Raw genomic sequence first — 24,823 nt, forward strand, 5'->3', positions numbered from 1 at the left:
CTCTGCAACCGTGGCCTCTGCTACAGGGATTGAGACTGGTCCCGTGGTCCTGAAACATCCAGCCTCAGAAGCTGAGATCCAGCCACAGACCCAGGTCACACTGCGTTGTCACATTGATGGGCATCCTCGGTAAGGAGATGACTTTGAGGGTGGGGATGGAGAGGGTTATTCTAGACAAGTAGGGATATCTTCCCAAATCCTGGACTCTATTCATTCTATAACCACCCCTGCCCATATGCTGCCCCACACAAGCCCCTAGTGACCTGAGGAGAGGCGGCATTGTCCTGCGGAATGATCCTGGATTCTGGGAGCTGAGGGCTGTAGAATCTCAACCTGATTATGCCCCTGAATTGTTGTGTGCCCTTGTGCAAGTCACTTCTCCTCCCAGGCCTCAGTTTCCCCATTTGCAAACTGAGGGGTCTAGCCTCTAGTCCTGTATTTTGTCCACTGGTCACCTGAGTACCCTCTGCCTCCCTGCTGCTGATCCCCTTGGCCTGCAGGCCTACCTACCAGTGGTTCCGAGATGGGAGCCCCCTCTCTGATGGTCAGAGCAATCACACGGTCAGCAGCAAGGAGCGAAACCTGACCCTCCGGCCGGCCAGCCCTGAGCATAGTGGCGTCTACTCCTGCTGTGCCCAAAATGCCTTTGGCCAGACCTGTAGCAGCCAGAACTTCACCTTGAGCATTGCTGGTGAGCCTGGGGTGGGGATGGAGAGGGCGCAGCAGGGATGCGAGGGGCTTCCCCACTCTGTCTGCTCATGCACCTGTGCTTCTCCCACCCCAGACGAGAGCTTTGCCAGGGTAGTGCTGGCGCCTCGGGACATGGTAGTGGCGAGGAATGAAGAGGCCATGTTCCACTGTCAGTTCTCAGCCCAGCCACCCCCTAGCCTGCAGTGGGTCTTTGAAGATGAGACTCCTATCACTAACCGCAGTCGGTAAGGCAATTGGGAAGGGGCCTTCAGGTAAGGTGTTACAGGTTGTGTACTGTCCCAGTGCAGTCTCTAAAAGAAAGTCATTAGTATTGCAGACATCCTAGATCTATATGTGTGTTACTTCGAATTTCCAGCAGATGGCAGTAGAATGTTTTGCTATTACAAAATGAGTCTAACAAAGGGAAGAGTCTCCGGGAAGGGCATCTTCTTCCCTTTTGCACCACGGCACTGTATGAGCTAGTGGTGGCTCCGTTCTCTTCTCTCCCCTTCTGCCTATATGGGTCTTCTGGGATGGGGAGTAGAGACCCAGGGTTGGAGGGACACAGGGGACCTAGGTAACCATAGTCTGGATGGGAAGGTCCTGAATGGTAAGGATACCTTACCCCCCCCCACACACATGCACTTTTTGGAGGAAGCAGTCGCTTCCAGAATATGCTGGAAGGTCCAGCTCCTTTTTGTGGACTTTTGTCCTTACCCAGGCACTATGAGAGCGGAGAGCACCTTTGCAGTGCCGAGTGTGGCTGTGGTCCTAGGTGAGGGGCTTGGATCCCACCTAGCTTCAGCCCTGAGGAAATCATCAGTAGTTTTGATCTGGTGTGGCCCAGGGGCTTCTGACTACTGGGGCTGGGTGCCCTAGTGGCAGGCTTGTCTTAACCCTGCGGGGAGGTGGGCCTCTGTCTCTCCAGGTGCATGCTGTTGATGACTCACTGTCTCTCACTGACACTGTTGCTCACCTTGCCACCCGGAGAGCTGAGTCTCCTGTAGGTGGAGCACACCCACACACACACGTGAGTGAGTGCACACATGCACATGTACACACACACACACACACACACACACACACACATGCAGAGCGGTATAACATGTTGGCTTCCTTATCCCTGTCCTCTTCCTGGCTGATTCCTTCCTACATCTCTGACCATTGCAGCATGGGGTTCCATCTCATTCCCTTCCAGAAGGATGCCCGTGGGGCCACTTCTTCCAAATAGCATTCTCTCCTCTTTGTAGTCCCCCACACCTCCGCAGAGCCACAGTGTTTGCCAACGGGTCCCTGCTGCTGACCCAGGTCCGGCCCCGCAACGCAGGGGTCTACCGCTGCATTGGCCAGGGGCAGAGGGGCCCTCCTGTCGTCCTTGAGGCCACGCTTCACCTGGCAGGTAGGTCCCTGGGTCTAGGGTGCTGAGGTGGGGGCCGCCTTCAACCTCGTTGGCACGTAGAGATTTAGGCTCCTGATTCCACCCAGAGTGCAGAGAGAGAAAGAGGATGCTGGGGGCAGGAAGAGGAGACACAGTGTTTTAGGGGAGGGTTTGAGCTGGAAAGGGCCAAAAGCTTGCCCTGGGACCACATGAGGTACCCTGAGACCCACAGTAATCGGGTTGTTTGCCTCCTGCTCCCATCCCTGCAGAGATTGAAGACATGCCACCATTTGAGCCACGGGTGTTCACAGCTGGCAGCGAGGAGCGTGTGGCCTGCTTGCCCCCCCAGGGTCTGCCAGAGCCCAGTGTGTGGTGGGAGCATGCAGGAGTCCGGCTACCCACCCGTGGCAGGGTCTTCCAGGAGGGCCATGAGCTGGTGTTTGCCAGTACCACGGAGAGTGATGCTGGTGTCTACACCTGCCACGCAGCCAACCTGGCTGGGCAGCGGCGACAGGATGTCAACATCACTGTGGCCAGTGAGCATTTTGCCCTGAGGGGTGAGGCAAGGTGGAGGGGAGCCCAGGTCCCCTGAGGCCTTGCTCTCTGGGTGCGATGTACAGAGGCTTCCTTGGTGCTCACCTGCGGCCCTCTCGACTCTGGACCTTGCTTGCTTGGGATTCCGTTGGCTGCTGGGAGGTGACAGTGGAGAGCCAGGCACAGAAGTCGGGGTGACAGCCCACACAAAAAAACAACCCTTGGGCTGGAAAGGAGGAGCAAAGGATTGGGAGTCTAGAGACCCAGGTCCCACTCTTTTCCCGGTGCACAGAGCAGCGATGGGTAGCAAGCCACCTGCTTTGCCAGGGCTCAGGCTCCTCATCCATAACCCACTACTTACCCTACAAGGTGGTCAGAAAGATCAGATGTTACTTGCAGTCAGCTGATAGGTTGGCTGGTGGCTGGCTGGTCCCCGGTGGCTTCATTCGCATGTTTCGAAGTTGACAGAGGATATATCTACCAGAGTGCCTTGGTTGTCTCCCCTGTGGCGGCTCCAGCAGGCCAGCTCCAGCCTCTTCACATGGTGGCTGGGGTTCGAGAGGCCAGTAGTGGAACCTGGAAGACTTCTCAAGGCATCAGCTTAGCAGTTGCTCAGTGTTTCTTCCACCGTGTTCTGTGTTGGGCCAGGCAAGTCACCGGCCACATAGACTCTAGGCAGTAGAGAAATAGACTGTCTCTCTCTCTCTCTTTTTTCTAAGTTTACTTATTTATTTTGAGAGAGACAGTGCAATCAAGGGGGGCAGAGAGAGAGAGAGAGGGAGAGAGAGAGAGAATCCCAGGCAGGCTCTGCTCTGTCAGTGCAGAGCCCACGCAGGGCTTGAACCCACAAAACTGTGAGATCATGACCTGAGCTGAAATAAAAAGTTGGACGCTCAACCAGCTTAGCTACCCAGGCGCCCCTAGACTGGCTCTTGGTGGGGAAAGTGGCAGCAACACATTACAAAGAAGCAAGGGATGGAAGAACTGTTTACAGTCATCTTTGCAAACAGTCTGCCACAAGTCAGACAGGAAGTCCTTATAGGGTTTTGAGTCGGAGCGTGACATTCTCAAAAAATCACTCTAGCCGTTCTGAGAATACCAGAATGTTAGGGGCAGGAGTCAAAACAGGGAGCCCAGTTAGTGGATGAGTGTTATCATCCAGGGGCAGTGTTGAAGGGCCTGGAACAGAAGTGGTAGCAGTGGAGGTGAGAGAGATGGTCAAATTCAGGAGTTTCTGGAGCCAAAGTCGATAGGGTTTGTGTAGAATGGATGTGATGGGAGGCTGTGGAGAGGGAAGTCAAGGCTAGGTTTTGGCTTCTACTGTTGGCTGCATAGTGGCAATGTTGACCAAGACAGGGGAAACTGGGATGAGCAGGTTCTGGGGGAAATGATTTGTTCACTTTTGTACATAGAAAACCCAAGAGGCCTGTTGGATATCCAGTCAGAGATGGCAGTAGGCAGTTGGATTTGCAAGTCTGAAGCTTGTATGGGGGGAGGTCAGGAGTCAAGGTATAGGTTTGGGAATCATCTGCTCATATGGCATTGAAGGCCACAGATTGGCTGAGATCATTTAGGGGACAAGTATGGCTAAAACAGACCAGGGGGGCACCTGGGTAGCTCAGAGAGTTAAAGGTCCCACTTTGGCTCAGGTCATGATCTTGCGGTTTGTGGGTTCAAGCCCCGCATCCGGCTCTGTGCTGACAGCTCAGAGCCTGGAGCCTGCTTCGGATTCTGTGTCTCCCTCTCTCTCTTCCCCTCCCCTGCTTGCTCTCTGTCTCTGTCTCTCTCTGAAAAATAAATAAACATTAAAAAAAATTTAGAACACACCAGGGATCCGAGGACCAGGCCTTGGAGTGTTCCAGTGTAATAAAAAGAGCAAGGGTGTTGGAGTCCTGTAGACCAGGGATTTGAATCCTATCTCTATCAGGTATTAGCACATCACTGTTCCTTCTTTAAACCTCTGTCTTTTCAGCTGTAAAATGGGTATAGGAATACATACTGAGGGGGTTTATTGTGACTGTTAACTAAGACGATGTTCAAAAGGTGCTGCCCATAGACCTTCCCTAAGGAGTAGTTGATGCAGTTTTCACCAGAGCAGGTGGGCTTCTGAGCTCAGGGTTGAGTGTGCTATTAGAGTTTTCAAGGATTGGATCCTTTGGTTGTGCAAACATGTTAACTGGTCTTCTGTTTTTTCCTTGTACTTCTAGCTGTGCCCACATGGCTGAAGAAGCCCCAAGACAGCCAGCTGGAGGAGGGCAAGCCAGGGTATTTGCATTGCCTGACCCAGGCCACACCAAAACCCACAGTCGTCTGGTATAGAAACCAGATGCTCATCTCAGAGGTGAGAACGCGGTTTGCTGCTGGTGGGAGAGGGCACTGTGGTCACCTGGCTAGCACTCCTTCCCCTGAAACTGCCCTCGGGGAGACGCTTGTGGGGCTGTGGGCAGAGTCATAGTCACATAATGCGTGCCGCAGGACTCGCGGTTCGAAGTCTCCAAGAACGGGACCCTGCGTATCAACAGCGTGGAGGTGTACGATGGAACGTGGTACCGCTGTGTGAGCAGCACCCCAGCCGGCAGCGTCGAGGCCCAAGCCCGTGTGCAAGTGCTGGGTGAGTGCACGTGAGTGAAGAGAGCCCCTGGCCCAGTGGGCAGGAGAGCAAAGGGGAAGGAAGGAGCAGCAGGGGTTCGGATCTTCAGGCCTGCCCTGGCCTCTCCAGCTGCCTCAGTTCCAACTCTTTCCACTCACCCACCCTCCCTCTACTGACACAGAAAAACTCAAGTTCACACCGCCACCCCGGCCGCAGCAGTGCATGGAGTTTGACAAGGAGGCCACGGTGCCCTGCTCAGCCACAGGCCGAGAAAAGCCCACTATTAAATGGATACGGGCAGGTGGGTACCAGGTGGGCATGGGGTGGGGGCAGGTAGGACAGCCTACTGTCAGATGTGTGCATGTCTGAGGACCAGCCGAGAATCCAGCACCGTGCCAGGCATTGTGGGAAAAACCAGAAAAGTGGGACCAATTTTAGGCCAGTTAGGAAGAAAGGAGCCAGACACACCCGAGGTCGGGTTATGGCCTTAGACAAGTCCTCCTTCTCACTTTCAAAAGTGAGACTTTGTGTTACTTTGGGACATAAAAGTAACAAGACAAGGGTCCCTTTAGAAAATTTCAGAGTGGGGGGTGCCTGGGTGGTTCAGTCATTTAAGCATCTGACTCTTGATTTTAGCTCAGGTCATGATCTCAAAGCTGTAGGATCAAGCCCCATGTTGGGCTCTGTGCCTAACGTGGAGCCCACTTAAGATTCTCTCTCTTCCTCTCCTTCTGCCCCTCCCCCACATGCATTCTCTCTAAAAAACAAAAAAAAAAAAAAAAAGAAAAGAAAAGAAAATTTGGGAGGAAAAATGCAGGATCCCATCATCCATAATCTTTGGGTGTATTCCCCTTTCTTTTTCTATGTGTATCTTTCTGTTTGTACATAGCAATTTTATTAAACATATAATTTTCACTTATTAAACTTACATGAGTAAGTTTTGCTCGCTATAGAAAAAGAAGACCCACTTAATTATGTAATTTTATACCCTTTTTTACTTAATGTTATCAAGCATTTCCACATACTTATATACATAAACATTGGTTTTGATGATTGTAATAATATTCTGATGATTGGAATCACTGTAATTTACTTAAATATTCCCTAAACATTGGAGATTTGGGTTGTTAACCATCCTCCCTCTTCCCCTCTCTCCTTCTCTGTCTGCTTTCGCTCTCTCTCTTTTTATTGCTGCAATAAACATCTTTAAGCCAAAGTTTTTTCTGGATTTGGGTTTATTTCCTTTGGGAGAGATTCCCAGAAATGGAATAATTACGTATAAAAGGGTATGCACATTTTTGCAGCCCTTACCATGGATTGCTAAACTGTCAGAGGGCTGGACCAGCTTTTACATCTCCATGAGTAGTGTGAATGAGAGGGTAAGACTGTAGCTTTCGAGGAGGAAGTGGGCTCTCCCTGCTCAGGTGGTCTGGTGGAAGCTTTCTGTGGGAAGTGGGGCTCTAAGTGGATCTGAAGCCTGGATGGTGGCAAAGAGCAGGAAAGGGTTCTAGGAGTGAGAAGTGGCAGGCAGTGAGGATGAGAACAGGGCAGAGTTGGGGCCCAACTAGAAGTCAATTTTGCAAAAGTGAAATGTTGTATAGGGCAGTGGAAGGAGGTAGGACTGAAAAATTGGGGAAGGAGTAAGTAACGGGGGCTTCCCAACGCCTGGTTCAGGAGTTTGGACTTTGTGGGTAGACAGGAGCAATGGCATGATTTTGAGTAGAGGTGAGTGACAGAGCGCATTGCCAGTCACCCACGTGACTCTGGCCAAGCCTGTGATTTTCCCTTTGTTGCAGATGGAAGCAGCCTCCCGGAGTGGGTGACAGACAATGCAGGCACCTTGCACTTCTCCAGGGTGACCCGTGATGACGCCGGCAACTACACTTGCATCGCCTCCAATGGGCTGCAGGGCCAGATCCGTGCCCATGTCCAGCTTACTGTGGCAGGTGCGACCGTGGCAGGGCCCTGGGGCTGGGACTGGCAGGCCCCATGGGGCAGCCCACACCCCACCAGCCCCATTGCTCACTGCTCCCTACACCTTTTTGGGCTCTTCCCATCTAGTTTTCATCACCTTCAAGGTGGAACCAGAACGCACGACTGTGTACCAGGGCCACACAGCCCTGCTACGGTGTGAGGCCCAAGGAGACCCCAAGCCACTCATCCAGTGGAAGGGCAAAGACCGCATCCTGGATCCCACCAAGCTGGGACCTAGGTAGGGCCGTCTCCCTCCCCTACCTACTGCACCTCTCCTGCGGCCGGTCTGCCCAGGAGCTGGCGAGGTGTGCAGTGCTGTGGCTTCTCTCCTGGCAGAATGCACATCTTCCAGAATGGCTCCCTGGTGATCCATGACGTGGCCCCTGAGGACTCAGGCCGCTACACCTGCATCGCAGGCAACAGCTGCAACATCAAACACACGGAGGCTCCCCTCTATGTTGTGGGTATGTGCTGGGGAGGGATGTCCTGCACAGGAAGTTGTGGGGCCAGACTTCTTTCTCTTTATTTTCATTGTCATCCCCTGTATATGGAAGACACTTAAACCATTTTTGTGTTGGGGGCTGGGATTCAGTGGTGTCCCCTCCACCATGCCATGGCATAGTGTCAGCTTCCTTGCTTAGAGCTGGGCCGTTGTTGATTTCACATGCCGCAGCTGGTGTTTGCGTGTTTGTGTATGTGTGTGTGTGCGTGCACACGCACGCAACTTGGGGAGAGGCATGGGGGTGGTACTCTTGTCCTAAAATGCTTCTTCCCAGGTCTCCTGCAGCAGCCGCACGTATATCTGGGTGGGCAGGGAGGGGAACAGGCCAGGGGACAGCAGGAAAGGGTTCCTTTGCTCTGGAGGCCCAGAGAGGATGATGTGTCAGGTAAAAGGTTCTGCCTAGAGTCAGGAACTCTTGGGGTTCAGATCTGGCCTCTCCTGCTAACCAGCTCTATGCCCTTAGAGGTGTTACTTCCTCTCTAGGGGCTTGTTTCTGTATCTGTAAGATGAGAGTGGTTTCAACAAGAAGTTCTTAAACTTTTGTGGTTTAGCAGCAGAACTGTTTTTCTAGACAAAATATTCTGTGGAACTTACATGGGAAATAGTGAAGTGATAAGGCCCGTTGGTAGAAACATTAGGTGTGAGGCAGGAGTCAGGGGATCTTGCATCGTCTCCCCCACAGCCCTCTCTCCCTCAGTTTCCCTAACGATTCCTGGCTTCTCTTTCACTGGAATAGAAGATCCTTTCCATAAACACATTTCTTTAAGAACTTGCTCTGTGTCAGGCAGTGTCTCAAACTAGAAATTCCCAAATGCTGCTCTTCAGGGCCTGGCTCAAGATGTCAAGTCACGTAGGAAGCTTATTAGCAATAGTGCAGGTTTGTGTTGACCTCTTGACAGATGTGTTTTTTTTAATGTGTGTTCCTAGCCTCATGTTCAGATGCACACCAGCTTGGGAATCACTGGCCTCATGTCCTTCAGAACTCTTTATGACCTTGGTAGGGCCCAAGGACCCAGCCCTGGTTAAAGCCAGTGACAGTGGTGACCCCTCCTGGTTTTCTGGTTTGGCCAGACCATCGAGGTCGTCAGGTTGTCTCTGCGGAGGGTGGGGAAGGGCTAGTCGAGAAGTAGGGCCGGGTTTGCTTCACAGGCCCCTGCCCAGACCCTTCTTTGTGTCTCTCAGACAAGCCGGTGCTGGAGGAGTCAGAGGGCCTGGGCAGCCCTCCCCCGTACAAGATGATCCAGACCATTGGGCTGTCCGTGGGCGCTGCTGTGGCCTACATCATTGCCGTGCTGGGTCTCATGTTCTACTGCAAGAAGCGTTGCAAGGCCAAGCGCCTTCAGAAGCAGCCGGAGGGCGAGGAGCCCGAGATGGAGTGCCTCAATGGTGAGGGGCGGTGGTGTGGAGGTGGTGCCAGTGTGCAGGTGCTGAGCGCCCTCCTGCGGCCACAGAGAGAGCTGCAGCGCTGGGCAGCCTGGGTCCTAGCCAAGCTGCCCCACCCCTAGCTGGAAGCCTGGGGTTGGCCCATTCCCAGGGCCGCGGTGTCTGAGCAACCTGGCTCAAGACTTCCTCACTGGAGCTTCCGGGCCAGCTTCTGTGTTTCCCTGCCTTCTCCGTGTACTACTAAACCGCAGATGCAATTAGTATACGCATTCACGTTTCTGTTGCACATCCTGTCTCCCAGTCTGTCTGTTTCCCTTCTCCTGGGTTTTCCCCATCAGTTTAGGTGTTCAGGAGCAGGGCCTGGGGCTCCCTCACTCTGATTTCCCCTTTGTGCCTGTTTAGGGCTTTGCACGGAGGAGGCCCTACGAAAGCAAAAACACTTCTGTCAACGTAGTGTCCAGGGACCAGTGGTTCAGATGAGACTTGTACCCTTTGTTCTGTTTCCGAGGTTGTGATCAGCTGCCTCAACACGTGGTTATGATTTAAGGGATGCCTGCTCGCCCCTTCCCCATCAGTTAGTAGTTCATCAGTTGGACTGGCCTTTTTGTGTGGGACACCATGATTGGACCCACTTTGACGGAAGTGGAGGTTTGGGGGAGAGGAGTGAGGTCCCCATGGTGGCCAGACTGGTCTCATCCTGATACCCCCTCCCCCTGCCCCCCCCCCCCACCATGCTCCTTCTCCTCAGGTGGGCCTTTGCAGAATGGGCAGCCCTCAGCGGAGATCCAAGAGGAAGTGGCCTTGACTAGCTTGGGCTCTGGCCCTGCGGCCACCAACAAACGCCATAGCACCAGTGATAAGATGCACTTCCCGAGGACGAGCCTACAGCCCATCACCACACTGGGTGCGTTGCCTTGGTCACAACTATCCTTGCTTCTGTCTTGAGGTTAGGTTAGGGCTGGCGGCTCTGAAGTCCCTAAAACTTAGGACATTGGAGCAGGGGGCGAGAGGCACAGGGGAGATAAGTGCAGTGTGTCCCCAATGCCTGTACGTGCCTCACCTCCACAGTTGTGGTCATTCCTGTACATTAATTACTTGACGTTTCCTTTAGATTAACTGATTTAAAACAAAACTTAACAGGAGTTAGTTTTGTTCTAGGAGAAAATGTGAGAAATTACAGATCTGTGGGAGTTAAATTTTTTCTGAGTGTACATTAAAACCTGTACCTGTTGACCTGTTTATCAAGAGCCACCTAAAATTCTCAGACGAGCCTTCCTTTGGAAAATGCTGGTTATGAATTCTACCCTTCATTTTACACATTTTACACAGTCTCATTGGAGACTGTGAAGCCCAGCGTGAGGTAGGGAGGGGTTTGCTCAGGGTCACACGGCACAAACAGGGCCAGCGCCCCATCCAGCCAGGTGGGGCACAGCAAAGGCTTCCCTCTGTGAGAGGCAAGGCACCTCCCCAAGTCAGAGGCTCCTCTGCTTGGGCGAAAGCAGCTGATGGATTTGGACCTGCACCCACAGGGAAAAGTGAGTTTGGAGAGGTGTTCCTGGCCAAGGCCCAGGGCTTGGAGGAGGGGGTGGCGGAGACCCTGGTGCTTGTGAAGAGCCTGCAGAGCCGGGACGAGCAGCAGCAGCTGGATTTCCGGAGGGAGTTCGAGATGTTTGGGAAGCTGAACCATGCCAACGTGGTGCGGCTCCTGGGGCTGTGCCGGGAGGCCGAACCCCACTACATGGTGCTGGAGTACGTGGACCTGGTACGCTGGGCTGCGGGGGGAGGGGACCTGGGAGTCTAGGGCTCTGGCTGGGGGTGGGACACCACGGGAGCCTCCTCTCACCTGGTCTCCGTCTGCCTGCCCTTGCCTCCTTGAGACACTCAGCCTCCGGTCCCTGCCAGCTCTGACACCTGCCTGTCCATCTTTCCTGTCCTCCAGCCCCATGCCTGGGGGTCTGGTCCCCGGTTCTTCCCAGCTTCTCCCTCTGTGCACCACATGGATGCATTCCAGGCCTTCTTCCTTGACTTGGGTTTTCTTTGGTTTGTCTTTTTTCCTTCTCTCCAGGGCTTATGACCCTTTAGGAATAAACTTAGCAGGACTGGTTTTCCTTCCTGGCATCCCGTACCATCTGGGGCACCGGTGTGAGCCCAGTTGCCAGCCTTCTCTTCCCACCTTAGTTGCCATGTCCCATTATGCCTCTTACTGTGCATCCCTCCCCCCCGACCGATCTAAGCCTTATTCCCTTGGTCCTCAAGCTGCTGCTTGTCACACCCTCGCCCAGCTCACAGGAAGGGGAGGAGCAATTCTCTTTCCATTGGCAGCTGCTTATGAGTACTTTATGGATGTTTCTGCTGCTGCTGTTCCTTCCCTCCTCCCTATGTTTATCAGATAATAACCCCCTGGGGGACAGGGGTTCCCTCTCAGGTCTGTGAGGCTCCCTGAGGGCAGGGGCTTTGTCACCCACCTGTTTGCAGCTCCCCTGAGGGTAGGAATGGCAGTCCCCCAGTCTTTCTGACTGAGAGAGCTTCTAAGAGCCATTTTCTATATATTTTTAAATTCCCACTGGACTTCCTGCAAAGGAGTGGGGGTGGAGGTTCAGGTCAGGGCTTCTCACCTGCACAGGTAGGCACTCTGTGAGCACCTGCTTGGTTTGATGCTTTGGAGATAATAGTTGGCCTCTGACCTGACAGCGATGCTTGGCTTTTCCCTCAGGGAGACCTCAAACAATTCCTGAGGATTTCCCAGAGCAAGGATGAAAAACTGAAGTCACAGCCCCTCAGCACTAAGCAGAAGGTGAGGACAGGGCGGGAGAGGTCCCCAAGGGTGGGCCAGCATCATGGGCAGTCATCATAACAGAGGTGCCACTGACGGAATGCTCCCTGTGGACCAGGCGGGACTTTACGTGTGTTATCTCTGTGATCACAACTGTCCTCTGAAACAGATGTCATTTTGTAGATAAAGAACCTGGGGCTTGGAGAGGTTAAGTGACTTGTCCCAGATCACATGGCCACCAAATGCCTGTGTGTTGCTGTGGTGCCTTCATCTCGAAGGGCTGCTCTTGGCCCTTGCTGCTGGAGCAGTATGTCTGGCCCCTGCAGTGAACACTGAGCTGGAGGAGCCGCAAAGGGGACAGGCAGGGCAGGGTGTGGCCCCGAGAGTGTTTCATCAGCCTCTGAGTGTGGAAGTCTCTTCTGTGAAAGGGCTGCCCGTGTTTCACTCCCTGTGGTTTCACACTCTCGCTCTCACTTGGGTTGTGGGCTCCCAGCCTTTCTTTCCGGTTCTCTTCCTGCCTTCCAGGCACAGATCCCTGGCTGGGGCCCCATGGTGGAGCAGACCTGGCTTGAAACAGTGAAGCAGGGAAAGCTTGCCTCCTGCCCCCTGCCCTCCTCAGACGATACCTTGATACCTTCTGTGGCCCAGCTCTTCCTGCCCACAGCCTCCTTCCTTCCCCTCTGAAATGGATCCGCCTCCTTCCCTGGGACTGGGCATTCTGCTACTAAGCTGATGGCAGAGTCACCTCATAAACCAGTCACAGTGCAGGGCAGGTAGGCAGTGACTGCTAGGGCCCTCCCTCCCAGGTGACCATTCCTTGCCTTGTAGGTTGACCCAGGTCACAGATTCAGGGGCAAGAAAGAAAGGTATGGCTGGTTGATCTGTAAGGGGAACGGGACCCTGGCCACCCCTGGGGAAGTGGCTCTGCACCCTTCAGGCTGGCTTCCTCATAATTTACCGAGGCCCACATAGGACAAGTGACCTGGCCCCCGGTCACCCAGAGCTGACCTCCTGATACCAGGCCCCTGTCTCCACCTCTCAAGCTGCAGGAACTGTCTGCAGTGGCTGTAGATGGAAAGCCACAGGACAGGATGTGCTATTCCGCCTAAGTAGGATGTCAGGGCCCCAGAGTTCACAAATCAGGACATGCAAGGAGCCAATGAGTCTTTACTGAGCCAGTCATGGCCCTAAGGGCCCTTGGGGCTGCAAAATTGAAACTGCCAGGCGTCCTTGGGGCATTTAGGATCTAGTAAGGGAGCTTGGGAAAATGAATATGGCATGTGCCTTATAGACTTCAGGTACTACACGGGAAGTGAATGACAGACATAAATGAAGAGACATCGAAGACATGCATCCTTTAGGTGGACAGACGGTGTGGTTAACAAAGAAGGTTTCCTGGTAGAAAAGTAATTTGAGTTCAGTTCTCAAGGAGAGGAAGTAGTTGAATGGCAGGAAGGGAATGGCTTCAGGAAAGAGGGGAGTCAGGTAGGTTTGTTTGGGATAGGGATGTAGGCAAGCGGACAGGAAGTCAATTACCTCTGTCACATGACCTGAGGGACTCTCTTTGGTTGAAAGTCCTCACAGCCTGTGCTAAAGATCTGTCCCCCACTTTTCCTCCCTAGCATCTTAAATGTGATGGAGAGCTTTAATAAGTTGGGTTCCACACTCTTCAAGGACAATATTCTGCATCGTATGGGAGATGGGTTTTGCGTAAAATAAAAATTGTAGGTTTCTTGACCATACCTCAGATGGAGAGAATAGGAATATCTGAGGATAGGGTCTGAGGACCTGCATTTTTCAAACAGGCTCTCCAGCAAATTCTTAAGCTCATTAAAGTTCAAGAGGTCCTGGTATATAGGATACTGGCTTTGAAATGTTTGTCAGGATTCCCTATAAGAAATGCATTTTAGGGGCGCCTGGGTGGTTCAGTCAGTTTTGCTTCTGACTCTTGATTGTGGCTCAGGTCATGATCCCAGGGTCATGGAATCGAGCCCTGGGTTGGGCCTTGGGCTCTGTGCTGAGTGTGGAACCTGCTTAAGATTCTCTCCCTCTTCCCTCTCTCCTGCTCGTGCACACGTGCACGTGCTCGCTCTCTAGCTCTGTCTCTTTCTCTCAAAAGAAAGAAATGCATTTTACATCATGCCCCAAATAGCATCACACACATAGGGGTGCCTGGGTGGCTCAGCTGGTTAAGTGTCTGACTCTTGGTTTCAACTCAGATCATGATCTCATGGTTCATGGGTTCGAGCCCTGCATCGGGCTCTGCACTGGCAGCTGGTATGGAGCCTGCTTGGGATTCTCTCTCTCTTTGCCCATCTCCCTTTCCCCACCTCAAAATAGATAAATTTTTTTTTAAAAAGAACACACACAACTCAAGTTAAACTTTCCAAACATTGTATTTGATGCACTTGACAATTTCTGTCCTATTTTTTTTAACCCACTAAATTGATTTTGAGACCCATGTGGGGCTTGATCAGTAGTTTGAAAAATACTGCTTTTTGGGGATTCCAGGAAAATGAAAATTCTTAGGAAAGGTATACTAAAACTTGTAGACACTTTCTTGTGCTAATAATAATCTATTGAACCGCTGCATCACTTTATATTCCTAGGGTTCTAGGGGAATGGAAGGAGGAAGAGTTAAGTTTTTAAAGAGAGGTGGATGGTAGGCAGGGTGCTCCCACGGCCAGGTAGAATTGGAACGGGAGTGTCTAGTTGGTGTGGGGGGGGGGCTGGGGAGAACCCCAGGAGAATTTCAGGATATCAGTGAAGCACTGACAGAAATCAGACACGGGCCCTGGGTGTTGGCATAATTATAGGTAATGCTTGTTCGAGTAGCTGATGAGATGATGGAGATTTTGAAGTCAGGGAACTGTAACCTGTGACTTCTCTTTGGGTCCCTGCAGACTAATGACAGGATGAGGAACAGGGTCGGCTTAGCACACCTCGAGGACAACAGTATAGGCAATCAGATGCTGTAGCATGAGAATGGCACAATGCTGTCATGAAGGGTTAGCCAGAACCTGAGCAAGCCCTGAGACTGTCATGTTGGAAAGGAAGGAGTGGGTCTGGTCTTTACCAAAGAGCAGGCCTTTATAACAGTATTTGGAAATCAATCCTGTGGCCATCTGATGGCATCTTGCCCAGCGGTAAGGAAACACTTAATCGGCTTGGGCCTAACAGAATTCCCTTTTACTGTCCTCATTTAGCCAGCATTTCCAGAAGCACTGCCGCTCTGGAAAGATAGCAAGTTAGTCACCATGCCAAGTCCACTGTCTTGTGTTTCCCTTGACTAGTAGCAGATTGTTTAGCTATTGAGCCAGATCAGAGAGAGCAGGCTGGGGGGAATGCTTAGTCTGATGAAGTCACATTACAGAAGGCTTTGTCCCTGGGCGCCTGGGTGGCTCAGTCAGTTAAGTGTCTGACTTTGGCTCAGGTCATGATCTCACAGTTCTTTTTTTAATTTATTTTTTTTAATGTTTATTTATTTTTGAGAGAGAGAGAGAGAGACAGTGCAAGTCAGGGAGGGGCAGAGAGAGAGGGAGACACAGAATCTGAAGCAGACTCCAGGCTCCAAGCTGACTCTCAGCACAGAGCCTGACGCAGGGCTCGAACCCACGAACTGTGAGATCATGACCTGAGCCAAAGTCGGACGTTCAACCGACTGAGCCACCCAGGTGCCTCTTTGATCTCACAGTTCTGCACTGACAGTGCGAAGCCTGCTTGAGATTCTCTCTCCCTCTCTCTGCCCCTCCCCCACTGTGCTTGCTCTCTCTCTAAGTAAGTAAGAAAGTAGAAACAAAAGCCTTTGTCCCGTACAGATAACCTGGCAAGGCTGGACAATGCCCTGCAGTTTTGAAGCCTGAGATAGAGTCTGGTTGTTAATGACACGACCACTTCTCATCTCGCCCTTTTACCACCAGTGGCACTTGGGGCATTCTGAGGATGGCAGTCTGGGGGCAACTTTGGGAGTGTGTGGTGGCCTCTACTTTTCCTTGAAGACACAGGGGGGCTGTGCACCCACAGGGGACTCCATCATCCTGGGGACCTGTTCACATGACTTCTTCAACTCTCCTCACTGGTTATACGTGTTTGGTTGACTCTATCTGGGGATTTTGTGTCTTTATTTTGTTAAGGGAAATACACCAAAAAGATGAGATTTTTCCCAACTCTTTTTTTTTTTTAATTTTTATTTTTTTTAGTGTTTATTTTTGAGAGAGAGGGAGCACGAGCAGGGGAGGTGGGGGGAGAGAGAGACAGACAGACAGACAGAGAGGCAGAGAGAGACACACACAGACAGAATCCGAAGCAGGCTCCAGGCTCTGAGCTGTCAGCATAGAGCCCGACACGAGGCTCGAACTCATGAAACGCGTGATCATGACTTGAGCCGAAGTCAGATGCTTAACTGATTGAGCCACCCAGGTACCCTGAGATTTTTCCCAGCTCTTGATGGTATCCCTGATTCAGCACCTCTGCATATGCAGTGTCAGCCAATATATTGGATATATAGATCAGTCCAGTCTGGTGCTGGTTTGAATCAGTGCTGTCTACCAAACTTCCTGCAGTGATGGAAATATTTTCTGTCTAGTGCTGTCCGACTCTAGTGAGTCGCTAACCTCACGTGGCCACTGAGCATTTATAATGTGGCAAGAGCTCCTGAGGAACTGAATTTTTAATTTTGTTAGGTTTTAAATTTTTTTTTTTTTCCAACGTTTTTATTTATTTTTGGGACAGAGAGAGAGCATGAACGGGGGAGGGGCAGAGAGAGAGGGACACACAGAATCGGAAACAGGCTCCAGGCTCTGAGCCATCAGCCCAGAGCCTGACGCAGGGCTCGAACTCCCGGACCGCGAGATCGTGACCTGGCTGAAGTCGGACGCTTAACCGACTGCGCCACCCAGGCGCCCCTGTTTTAAGTAATCTTTATGCCCAATATGGGGCTTGAATTTACAACCCTAAGATCAAGAGTTGCATGCTCTGGGGGCATCTCAGTGGCTCAGTTGTTTGGGCCTCTGGCTAAGGCCTGGGTTTGGCTGGGACTTCGGCTGAGGTCATGATCTCATGGTTCGTGGGTTCGACTCCCACGTCAGCCCCTGCGCTGGCAGTGTGGGGCCTGCTTGGGATTCTCTCTTTTCCCCTCCCCCTCCCCCCCTCCCCCGCGCTCTCTCTCTGCCCCTCCCCCACTGCCCCGCTCCCTGCTGTCTCTCTGCCCCTCCCCCGCTCGTGTGCTTGCTTTCTCTCTCTCTCTCTCTCTCTCTCTCTCTCTCTCTCTCTCTCTCTCAAATAAACTTAAAAAAAAAAAAATGAGGGGCACCTGGGTGGCTCAGTCGGTTGAGCGTCCGACTTCGGCTCAGGTCATGATCTCACGGTCTGTGAATTCGAGCCCTGCATCGGGCTCTGTGCTGTCAGCTCAGAGCCTGGAGCCTGCTTTCTGTGTCTCCCTCTCTCTCTGCCCCTCCCCTGCTCATGCTCCGTCTCTCTCTCTGTCAAAAATAAATAAACATTAAAAAAAAAAAATGAGTCGCCTGCTCTATCTACCAACAGAGCCAACCAGGCGTCCCTATTTTTAGTTTTTTGAGGAACCTCTATACTATATTCCAGAATGGCTGCACTAATTTACATTCCCACCAACAGTGCATGAGGGTTCCTTTTTTCCCACACTCTTGCCAACACTTGTTATTTCTTGTCTTTTTGATACTAGCCGTTCTGATTGGTGTGAGGTAATATCTTGTATGTTTTGTAGGATTTATTTATTTAGAGAGAGAGAATGAGAAAAGCACAAGTCGGGGAGAGGGGTAGAGGGATAGAGAGAGAGAGAGAGATTGGGAGGGAGAATCCCAAGCAGGCTTCACATTTGGTGCAGAGCCCGACACCGGGCTCAATCCCACGACCCTGGGATCACAACCCCAGCTGAAATCAAGAGTCAGATGCTCAACTGAGCCACCCAAGCGCTCCTCATTGTGGTTTTGATTTGCATTTCTCTGATGATGAGTGATGTGGAGCATCTTTTCATGTGTCTATTGGCCATCTGTATATAGACCATTGTTTTTAAAACTTTTGACTGAGACAGTAGCAAATAGCACATTTGTATCACAAGCCAACACACGCATGTGTATGTACTTTTTTTTTTAATTTTTTTTTTTCCAATGTTTTTATTTATTTTTGGGACAGAGAGAGACAGAGCATGAACGGGGGAGGGGCAGAGAGAGAGGGAGACACAGAATCGGAAACAGGCTCCAGGCTCTGAGCCATCAGCCCAGAGCCTGATGCGGGGCTTGAACTCACGGACCGCGAGATCGTGACCTGGCTGAAGTCGGACGCTTAACCGACTGCTCCACTCAGGCGCCCCTGTATGTACTTTTTTAATGAAAAAAGTTTTATGAATGATACTTACCTTTACTAAGTGTTATATACTCTGATATTTCTCATTCCATTTAAAAATTTTTATTGCCCGTTATGATTCACTAGATTGGTTTCATGACCTACTAATAGGTTGTCACTACAGTTAGCAAACCACCAGTGGAGGCAGTGGGGCCCACAGGGATGTCACTCGCCAGTGCACACAGATTGAGATCTGTCTTTGGAGTGACCCCCTCTTGGTGCTTAGGCTTCGTCCTCTGCCGGCCTTTCTGTGACCCTGGGAGTCAGGCCAGTGAGACCGCTTGGAGCCACAGGGATGCTAAAGGGTCAGTTTGTAGCCAGCACCCCACCCCCGGGCTTGCTGATGGGTAGACAGCCCTTCCCGTGCCTGCATTACCAGTGATATGAGCCAGGAGAGGCAGCTGTATTGTTGGGGAGAGAGCTGGGCTCTGGCATTAGGCTGGGTACAGAGCCTTGCAGGGGACCACGGGTAAAGCTGAGGATGAGCCCCACACTGCAGGGTGTACACGGGAGAGGCGGCCAGCCTAACTCAGGGCTTGGCATACAGCAGGTGCTCAGCATGTTCCCAGGCCCTTCTCTCTGGCTCGGTGGTTTCCTTCTTGCACCAGCAGCCCCTCTACCGCTCCCATTCGCTTGTTTTCGTTTCCGAACTTCAGGAACATAGACGCTGATTGACCATGGTCTTTGGTTAAGACGTACTGTCATCATTGGTCCACACATGGGCTGCTTTTACTTAGTGTTATTTTTCATTTGTGTGCATGTGTATGTGTGTATATGTTTGGTAAGTTTTGATATTTCAGACTCAAAAGAGGATAAGAATAGTTCAAGGAACCCCTACAAACCATTTGCCCAGGTTCAACTATTTGCATTTTGCCCCATTGGCTTTATCAATCTCTTGCTATAGGTACGTGGATTTTTTTTTTAAGTTTTTTTTCATGTTTATATTTGAGAGAGATGGAGTGTGAATGGGAGAGGGGCAGAGAGAGAGGGAGACACAGAATCTGAAGCAGGCTCCAGGCTCAGAGCTGTCAGCACAGAGCCTGACACGTGGCTCGAACCCACGAACTGTGAGATCATGACCTGAGCCGAAGTCAGACGCTTAACCGGCTGAGCCACCCAGGCGCCCCATACACGGATATTATTTTTATGTATTTTTTTTCCTGAACAATTTGAAATAAGTGGCAGACTTTCGACTTTTTGCAGTCAGATACATGTAAAACGGTATCACCAGGCCGTGATTTTTATTTCCTTGATAAGATTGGTTACTGGCAGCATTCTTATCTTCATTTCTTCTGATTGTATTACATGGTAGGTGACTTCTCCCTTATGAATCCTGAGAGTGAGCCTGTATGCCAGGAGAAACACACAGCTGGCCAGTAACTTGTTAAATAAGCTCCCCCAGGGACCTCTTTTCATTTGTTTGCTTTGTTTTTATATACAACGAAATGCTACAGGTCATACGCATCCCCAGTGGGTTCGCCCAGGGTTTGAATATAAGGTGACAGAGTGAAGGGGCCTTGGGTCTTTACAAGCACTCCCCTGATACTCTGCTTTTTCCTGCTTGGCATGGGCCACCCTCTCCCTGGTGGTGGCAGCCTCCTGCAGGTACACTTCTCATCTCCTTTCTAGACTGCTCTCTCACCGGGACCGCTGCCCTGCTGTGCCTGTTCTGTTCCACCAACACCCAGCTGTGTGTGGTGTCCAGTGCTCCACGTGCTCCATACTTGTCCAGTCCATCGATACATACTTTTTAAATGTTAATATAATTTAATTGTGATTCCATTTAATATGTTAAGTAATGTATTATATACAATAATGATAGTAATAGCAATAATAATAATACACATGACTTGACATTTTATTTATTTTAAATTTCTTTTTAATGTTTCTTTTTGAGAGAGAGAGAGAGAGACAGAGCATGAGTGGGGGAGGGGCAGAGAGAGAGGCAGACACAGAATCCGAAGCAGGCTCCAGGCTCCAAGCTGTCAGCACAGAGCTGACACAGGGCTCGAACCCGTGAGCTGTGAGATCATGACCTGAGCCGAAGTCGGAAGTTTAACTGACTGAGCCACCCAGGCGCCCCCATGGCTCGACATTTTAAAAAGGAGATCAGTGAAAAATATCCCCAACTCTCTTACACTTTGGCATTATTTTGTAGAGCTAGAGATACTCCTAATCTGTGACCAGTGTCTCAGTATTTTAAAGAAACTCAAGCATGTATACCCATCAGAACAATTATAGCAGCACTGTTGTTTTTAGAGAGAGACAGAGAAAGAGCACACACCTGAGCAGGGAAGGGGCAGAGGGAGAGGGAGAGGGAGAGCAGATCTTAAGCAGGCATCATGCTCAGCGCAGAGCCCGATGCGGGGCTCAATCTCGGGACCATGAGATCATGAGCTGAGCCGAAATCAAGAGTTAGATGCTTAACCCACCGAGCCACCCAGATGTCCTGCAGCGGTTTTTAATAGCCAAAAACTGGAGAAAAACAAATATCCATTGGCAGTAGAATGAATGAATTGTGGTGTATTTATGGTGAAAAAGGACTAAGTACAGTGATCTCCGCAAACAAACACACACAAAAACGGATGGATCTCACAATATTGAGTGAAAGAATCAAGACCCAAAAGTACTTCCAACTTTATCTGTTCAGCGGGACTGAATTCTGTGGTTTAGGAATGAATGTATGTGTAAGTGGGAAAACTATAAAGAACAGCCAAGAGATTATTATTGTAAGAGGCAGGATAGGAGTTACCTCTTGAGAGGGAGAATATATGATTAAAAAGGAGCCCTTGGGGTTTCTGGGATGCTAGCATTGTCGGGTTTTGTTTTTGTTTTTACTTAGTGACAGTTACCTGAGTGTGAGCTTTTTAATTTGTGGGAGTATATGTATGTTTTATGAAGTTTGCTTATGCAATTCACAATTTAAAAATATTTAGATTGCCCGGCTTTTCTACTCTCTAGTCCCCAGCTCCTCTGCTTGGAGGCAGCCAGTCCCATGTGTATGTACATTCACACACATGCACAGAAAACACACACACACGCATATTTCTTGTTTTGTTTGTTTTAAGCACAACTAGCAGAAATTATGTAATTTTGAAGTAAAAAAGGAACAACCCACAAACATGTAAGCTGTGATTACTGTCCAGCTATGTTTCACTCAACAGGTGGTTAATATGGATGTGTTCTCCCTGCCCCGTGTGCCACTTAACCTAATCTAACAGCTGCTCTGTGTCAGAGTGGTTCCAAGAGCTTAATTTCATTTAACGCAGTTCTTCTAACAGACCAGTGAGACAGGCGCTGTTATTATCCCCATTTTATAGAGAGGGAAATCGAGGCTGTTGCGTCTTTGCTTCAGGGCTCCCTACATGTCACAGTGATGGCGTTGAGACCTCACCAAGGGTTGTGTCGGGGATGGTCGCCTTGATCTCTAGTCCTGGGCTGTTCTGACAGGCCCGTTTCTCGCTGCAGGTGTCACTGTGCACCCAGGTGGCCCTGGGCATGGAGCACCTGTCCAACAATCGCTTTGTGCACAAGGACCTGGCCGCTCGGAACTGCCTGGTCAGCGCCCAGAGACAGGTGAAGGTGTCGGCCCTGGGACTCAGCAAGGATGTGTACAACAGGTAGAAGGACACCGGTCGGGGTGGTGAGGGCCAGAGGGCAGGTGAGGCTTGGGGGTATGTGGGAAAGCGCTTAGTGTCTGCTTGATCCAAAGCTGGAGGGCTTGGGAGGGGACAGAGTTTCCCCATCCTTTCTCCAAAGGTGTAACAGGCTTCTTAGCCAGTGGGCCACAGGTCCCTGATGCTTGTAAGTTTTCTCTCTATAAAACATTATGAACCTTTTTTATAGCTTTATAACAGTTTATATGTAATTTCACTGTCCGTATGGTTCCCTCTGTAACTTCCTAAGTTCAGTAATTGCTATCTTGAAGCCTAAGACTTGGAGCTCAGCAGCCACAGCCAGAGATTGCTCTGGAATGTGCACTCACTCTATAGTCTCTCCAGGGAACTTCCCCCTGGCTCTGAGTCACCACAGTTCCGTCTGGCTGTTCCTTTAGTCGTGATTGGTTTATCACTAGTAAAGCTCTTCAACTTTTCTTTCCATGTAATGTGTTGTTTTTCACGTTTTCTTTTAAACAGAAAATGCATATGATTGTTAGCTTTTATTATTTATTTTTTAATTTTTAAAATAATGTTTATTTTTGAGAGAGAGAGAGAGAGCGCGCGCGCGCGCGCGCGCGCGCGCGCGAGCATGAGTGGGGGGAGGGGCAGAGAGAGAGGGAGACACAGAATCCGAAGCAGGCTCCAGGCTGTCGGCACAGAGCCCGACGCAGGGCTTGAGCCCACAAACCTTGAGATCACAGTCTGAGCCAAAGTCAGACACTTAACCGACTGAGCCACCCAGGCACCCCCGATTGTTAGCTTTTAAAAACATTAACATTTAGGCAAATTTTGATTCTTAACCAAATTTTTACCCTCAGACCCCACATGGATGCCTCCAAGTTTCATCCAGCACACCCCCATGCTTTGCATAAATGTTAACCAATTTCTCTGAGGGCCTTGATGTAGAAAAATAGGCTTCTAGCCTGGGTATGAGACCCAGACGTGGGCTGAGGTTGGGATCCCAGGCCGTGTCCCCCATTCTACCCAGTGAGCAGGGGAGGCCCCACCCCACCCCTGTGTATGCTTCTTTCCCACAGTGAGTACTACCACTTCCGCCAGGCCTGGGTGCCGCTGCGTTGGATGTCCCCCGAGGCCATCCTGGAGGGCGATTTCTCCACGAAGTCTGATGTTTGGGCCTTTGGCGTGCTGATGTGGGAAGTGTTCACCCATGGAGAGATGCCCCATGGTGGACAGGCAGATGATGAAGTGCTGGCAGGTAGGCAGTTGTGTTTCCAGAGGTTGATTGCAGATGTTCTCCAGGTGGAGAGTTTGCTCAGGGTCCTGGGGCTGACTAAGCCTGCCTCACCTCTCAGGGCTGGTGTTAGCAGGTATACAGGCATGGCCACTCCAGCTGAAAGACTAATTAATATTTATATACTGGTTGGTAAATAGTCTTTGACCCCAGTGCCCAGTCCAGCTACTCTGATGCCTGCCCATTGACCCCACTTCAGTCCTCGTGCATTGCCTGCCTCCCGTGCGGCATGGACCCTCTCCCCACCAGTCAGAGAGACCCGGGGCCAAACCAGGGGAATCATCACCTTTGATTGCAAGATACTTCCTGCACACTCCTTGAGTCAGTGCCCACCCACCACTGGCAAGCGCCCCTGACCCTGAGTTGCCCTCATGTGGCTGCTTATGGGAACTGCAGGCCTCACAGAGTCAGACAGGTGGTTAAACGTTTCGACTAATGCTCCACTGGCCATCTTCCCTACAGACTTGCAGGCTGGGAAGGCGAGACTCCCTCAGCCTGAGGGCTGCCCTTCCAAGCTCTATCGGCTGATGCAGCGCTGCTGGGCCCTCAGCCCCAAGGACCGGCCCTCCTTCAGTGAGATCGCCAACACCTTGGGAGACAACCCGGCAGACAGCAAGCCTTGAGGAAGGAGCCCAGGCAGGCCGTGCCTCAGGATGGTGTGGGCAGGGGAGGACCTCTTGAGGGGCACCCACAGCATGATGGGCAAGATCCCTGTCTTCCTTGTCCCTAGGGGCCCTGCCCTGGGACCACAGGCACTATTAAGGTCTGGGCAGGGCCTGGGCTTTCCTCCTCTTCCTCATCCTCAGCCCTTGGGGAGGCTGATTCAGACCCAGACTGAGTGACCAGGGCCTTGAGCTGGGCAGCATTCTCTGCCCCCCCTTCTCCCATCAGGGACAGTGTGGGTGCCTCAGGTAACCCCAGTTTCTGGCCTGGGTCTCCTTCCCTTAACCAGGTTCAGTTCTGCCAGTCACCTGCCAACTTGGCCCAGGGAGGGCTAAGCTGGATCTGAGGGGAGTTCTTTAATATACTCAAGTTTCCTGGCTTGTTCTAGTCCACGGGGCCTACCTTGGGGTCTGTGCCAGGATTGTGGAAGATGCACCAGTGAGTCCTCAGCCCGTGGACTTGTGCACGCTGACCCAGACCCATGCCTCCCCCGCACCCTTCTCTCCTTTCCTCATCCTAAGTGCCTGGCAGATGAAGGAGTTTCAGGAGCTTTTGACACTATATAACCCGCCCTTTTTGTATGCACCATGGGCGGCTTTTGTATGTACTTGCAGCGTGGGGTGGGGGGCATGGGAGGGAGGGGTGGGCCCTGGAGGAGGTGGGGAGGATGGGCCACCCCTGCCTCACACCTTTGTTGTTGTTGTTGTTGTTGTTGTTTGTTTATTTGTTGTTGTTTTTTTTTAACACTCGCTGCTCTCAATAAAGAAGCCTTTTTTACAACCTGCTTCCGATGCTCATTCCATGCCGTTGTCCATGGATAGTGTCCCTTCTTCTGTCACTTATCAGAAGCGGCCACATGCCTTCATGAAGTCTAGTGGGGTTTGGACAGGAATAACCAGTAAACACAGGTCTTTGTCTCTGTTTTGCAGAGCAGTTTAGAATACGGGTTGAGGATGCAAGGCCACCTCTTGTCTGTGTGACCCTGTGTTGCCCTCTGACTGCCAACTACTTATTCTTTGCTGGCTGGCTTAATCCTCATGCTCAGGT

At 51.2% G+C, this 24,823-nt stretch overlaps 1 protein-coding gene across 2 annotated transcripts in view; it reads left to right on the forward strand.

Annotated features, from left to right (window-relative positions):
* The window catches only part of PTK7 (protein tyrosine kinase 7 (inactive)), a 62,899-nt gene extending 38,343 nt beyond the window's left edge, over positions 1 to 24,556 (forward strand). For both annotated transcript variants that reach the window (XM_003986191.5, XM_045057589.1), the window contains exons 3-20: positions 27 to 129; positions 501 to 691; positions 785 to 935; positions 1,941 to 2,089; positions 2,338 to 2,604; positions 4,810 to 4,943; positions 5,078 to 5,213; positions 5,374 to 5,493; positions 6,989 to 7,138; positions 7,254 to 7,404; positions 7,503 to 7,630; positions 8,851 to 9,054; positions 9,800 to 9,955; positions 10,581 to 10,813; positions 11,765 to 11,845; positions 21,671 to 21,822; positions 22,899 to 23,077; positions 23,576 to 24,556. In XM_003986191.5, coding sequence (XP_003986240.3) covers positions 27 to 129; positions 501 to 691; positions 785 to 935; positions 1,941 to 2,089; positions 2,338 to 2,604; positions 4,810 to 4,943; positions 5,078 to 5,213; positions 5,374 to 5,493; positions 6,989 to 7,138; positions 7,254 to 7,404; positions 7,503 to 7,630; positions 8,851 to 9,054; positions 9,800 to 9,955; positions 10,581 to 10,813; positions 11,765 to 11,845; positions 21,671 to 21,822; positions 22,899 to 23,077; positions 23,576 to 23,736 — 2,846 coding nt within the window. In that variant the 3' untranslated portion in view covers positions 23,737 to 24,556. The remainder of the gene's footprint in view (positions 1 to 26; positions 130 to 500; positions 692 to 784; positions 936 to 1,940; positions 2,090 to 2,337; positions 2,605 to 4,809; positions 4,944 to 5,077; positions 5,214 to 5,373; positions 5,494 to 6,988; positions 7,139 to 7,253; positions 7,405 to 7,502; positions 7,631 to 8,850; positions 9,055 to 9,799; positions 9,956 to 10,580; positions 10,814 to 11,764; positions 11,846 to 21,670; positions 21,823 to 22,898; positions 23,078 to 23,575) is intronic.
* The last annotated feature ends 267 nt before the right edge of the window (positions 24,557 to 24,823 follow it).

This window comes from Felis catus, chromosome B2 (genome assembly GCF_018350175.1).
Source record: "Felis catus isolate Fca126 chromosome B2, F.catus_Fca126_mat1.0, whole genome shotgun sequence".
In the NCBI taxonomy this organism is placed as follows: Eukaryota; Metazoa; Chordata; class Mammalia; order Carnivora; family Felidae; genus Felis; species Felis catus.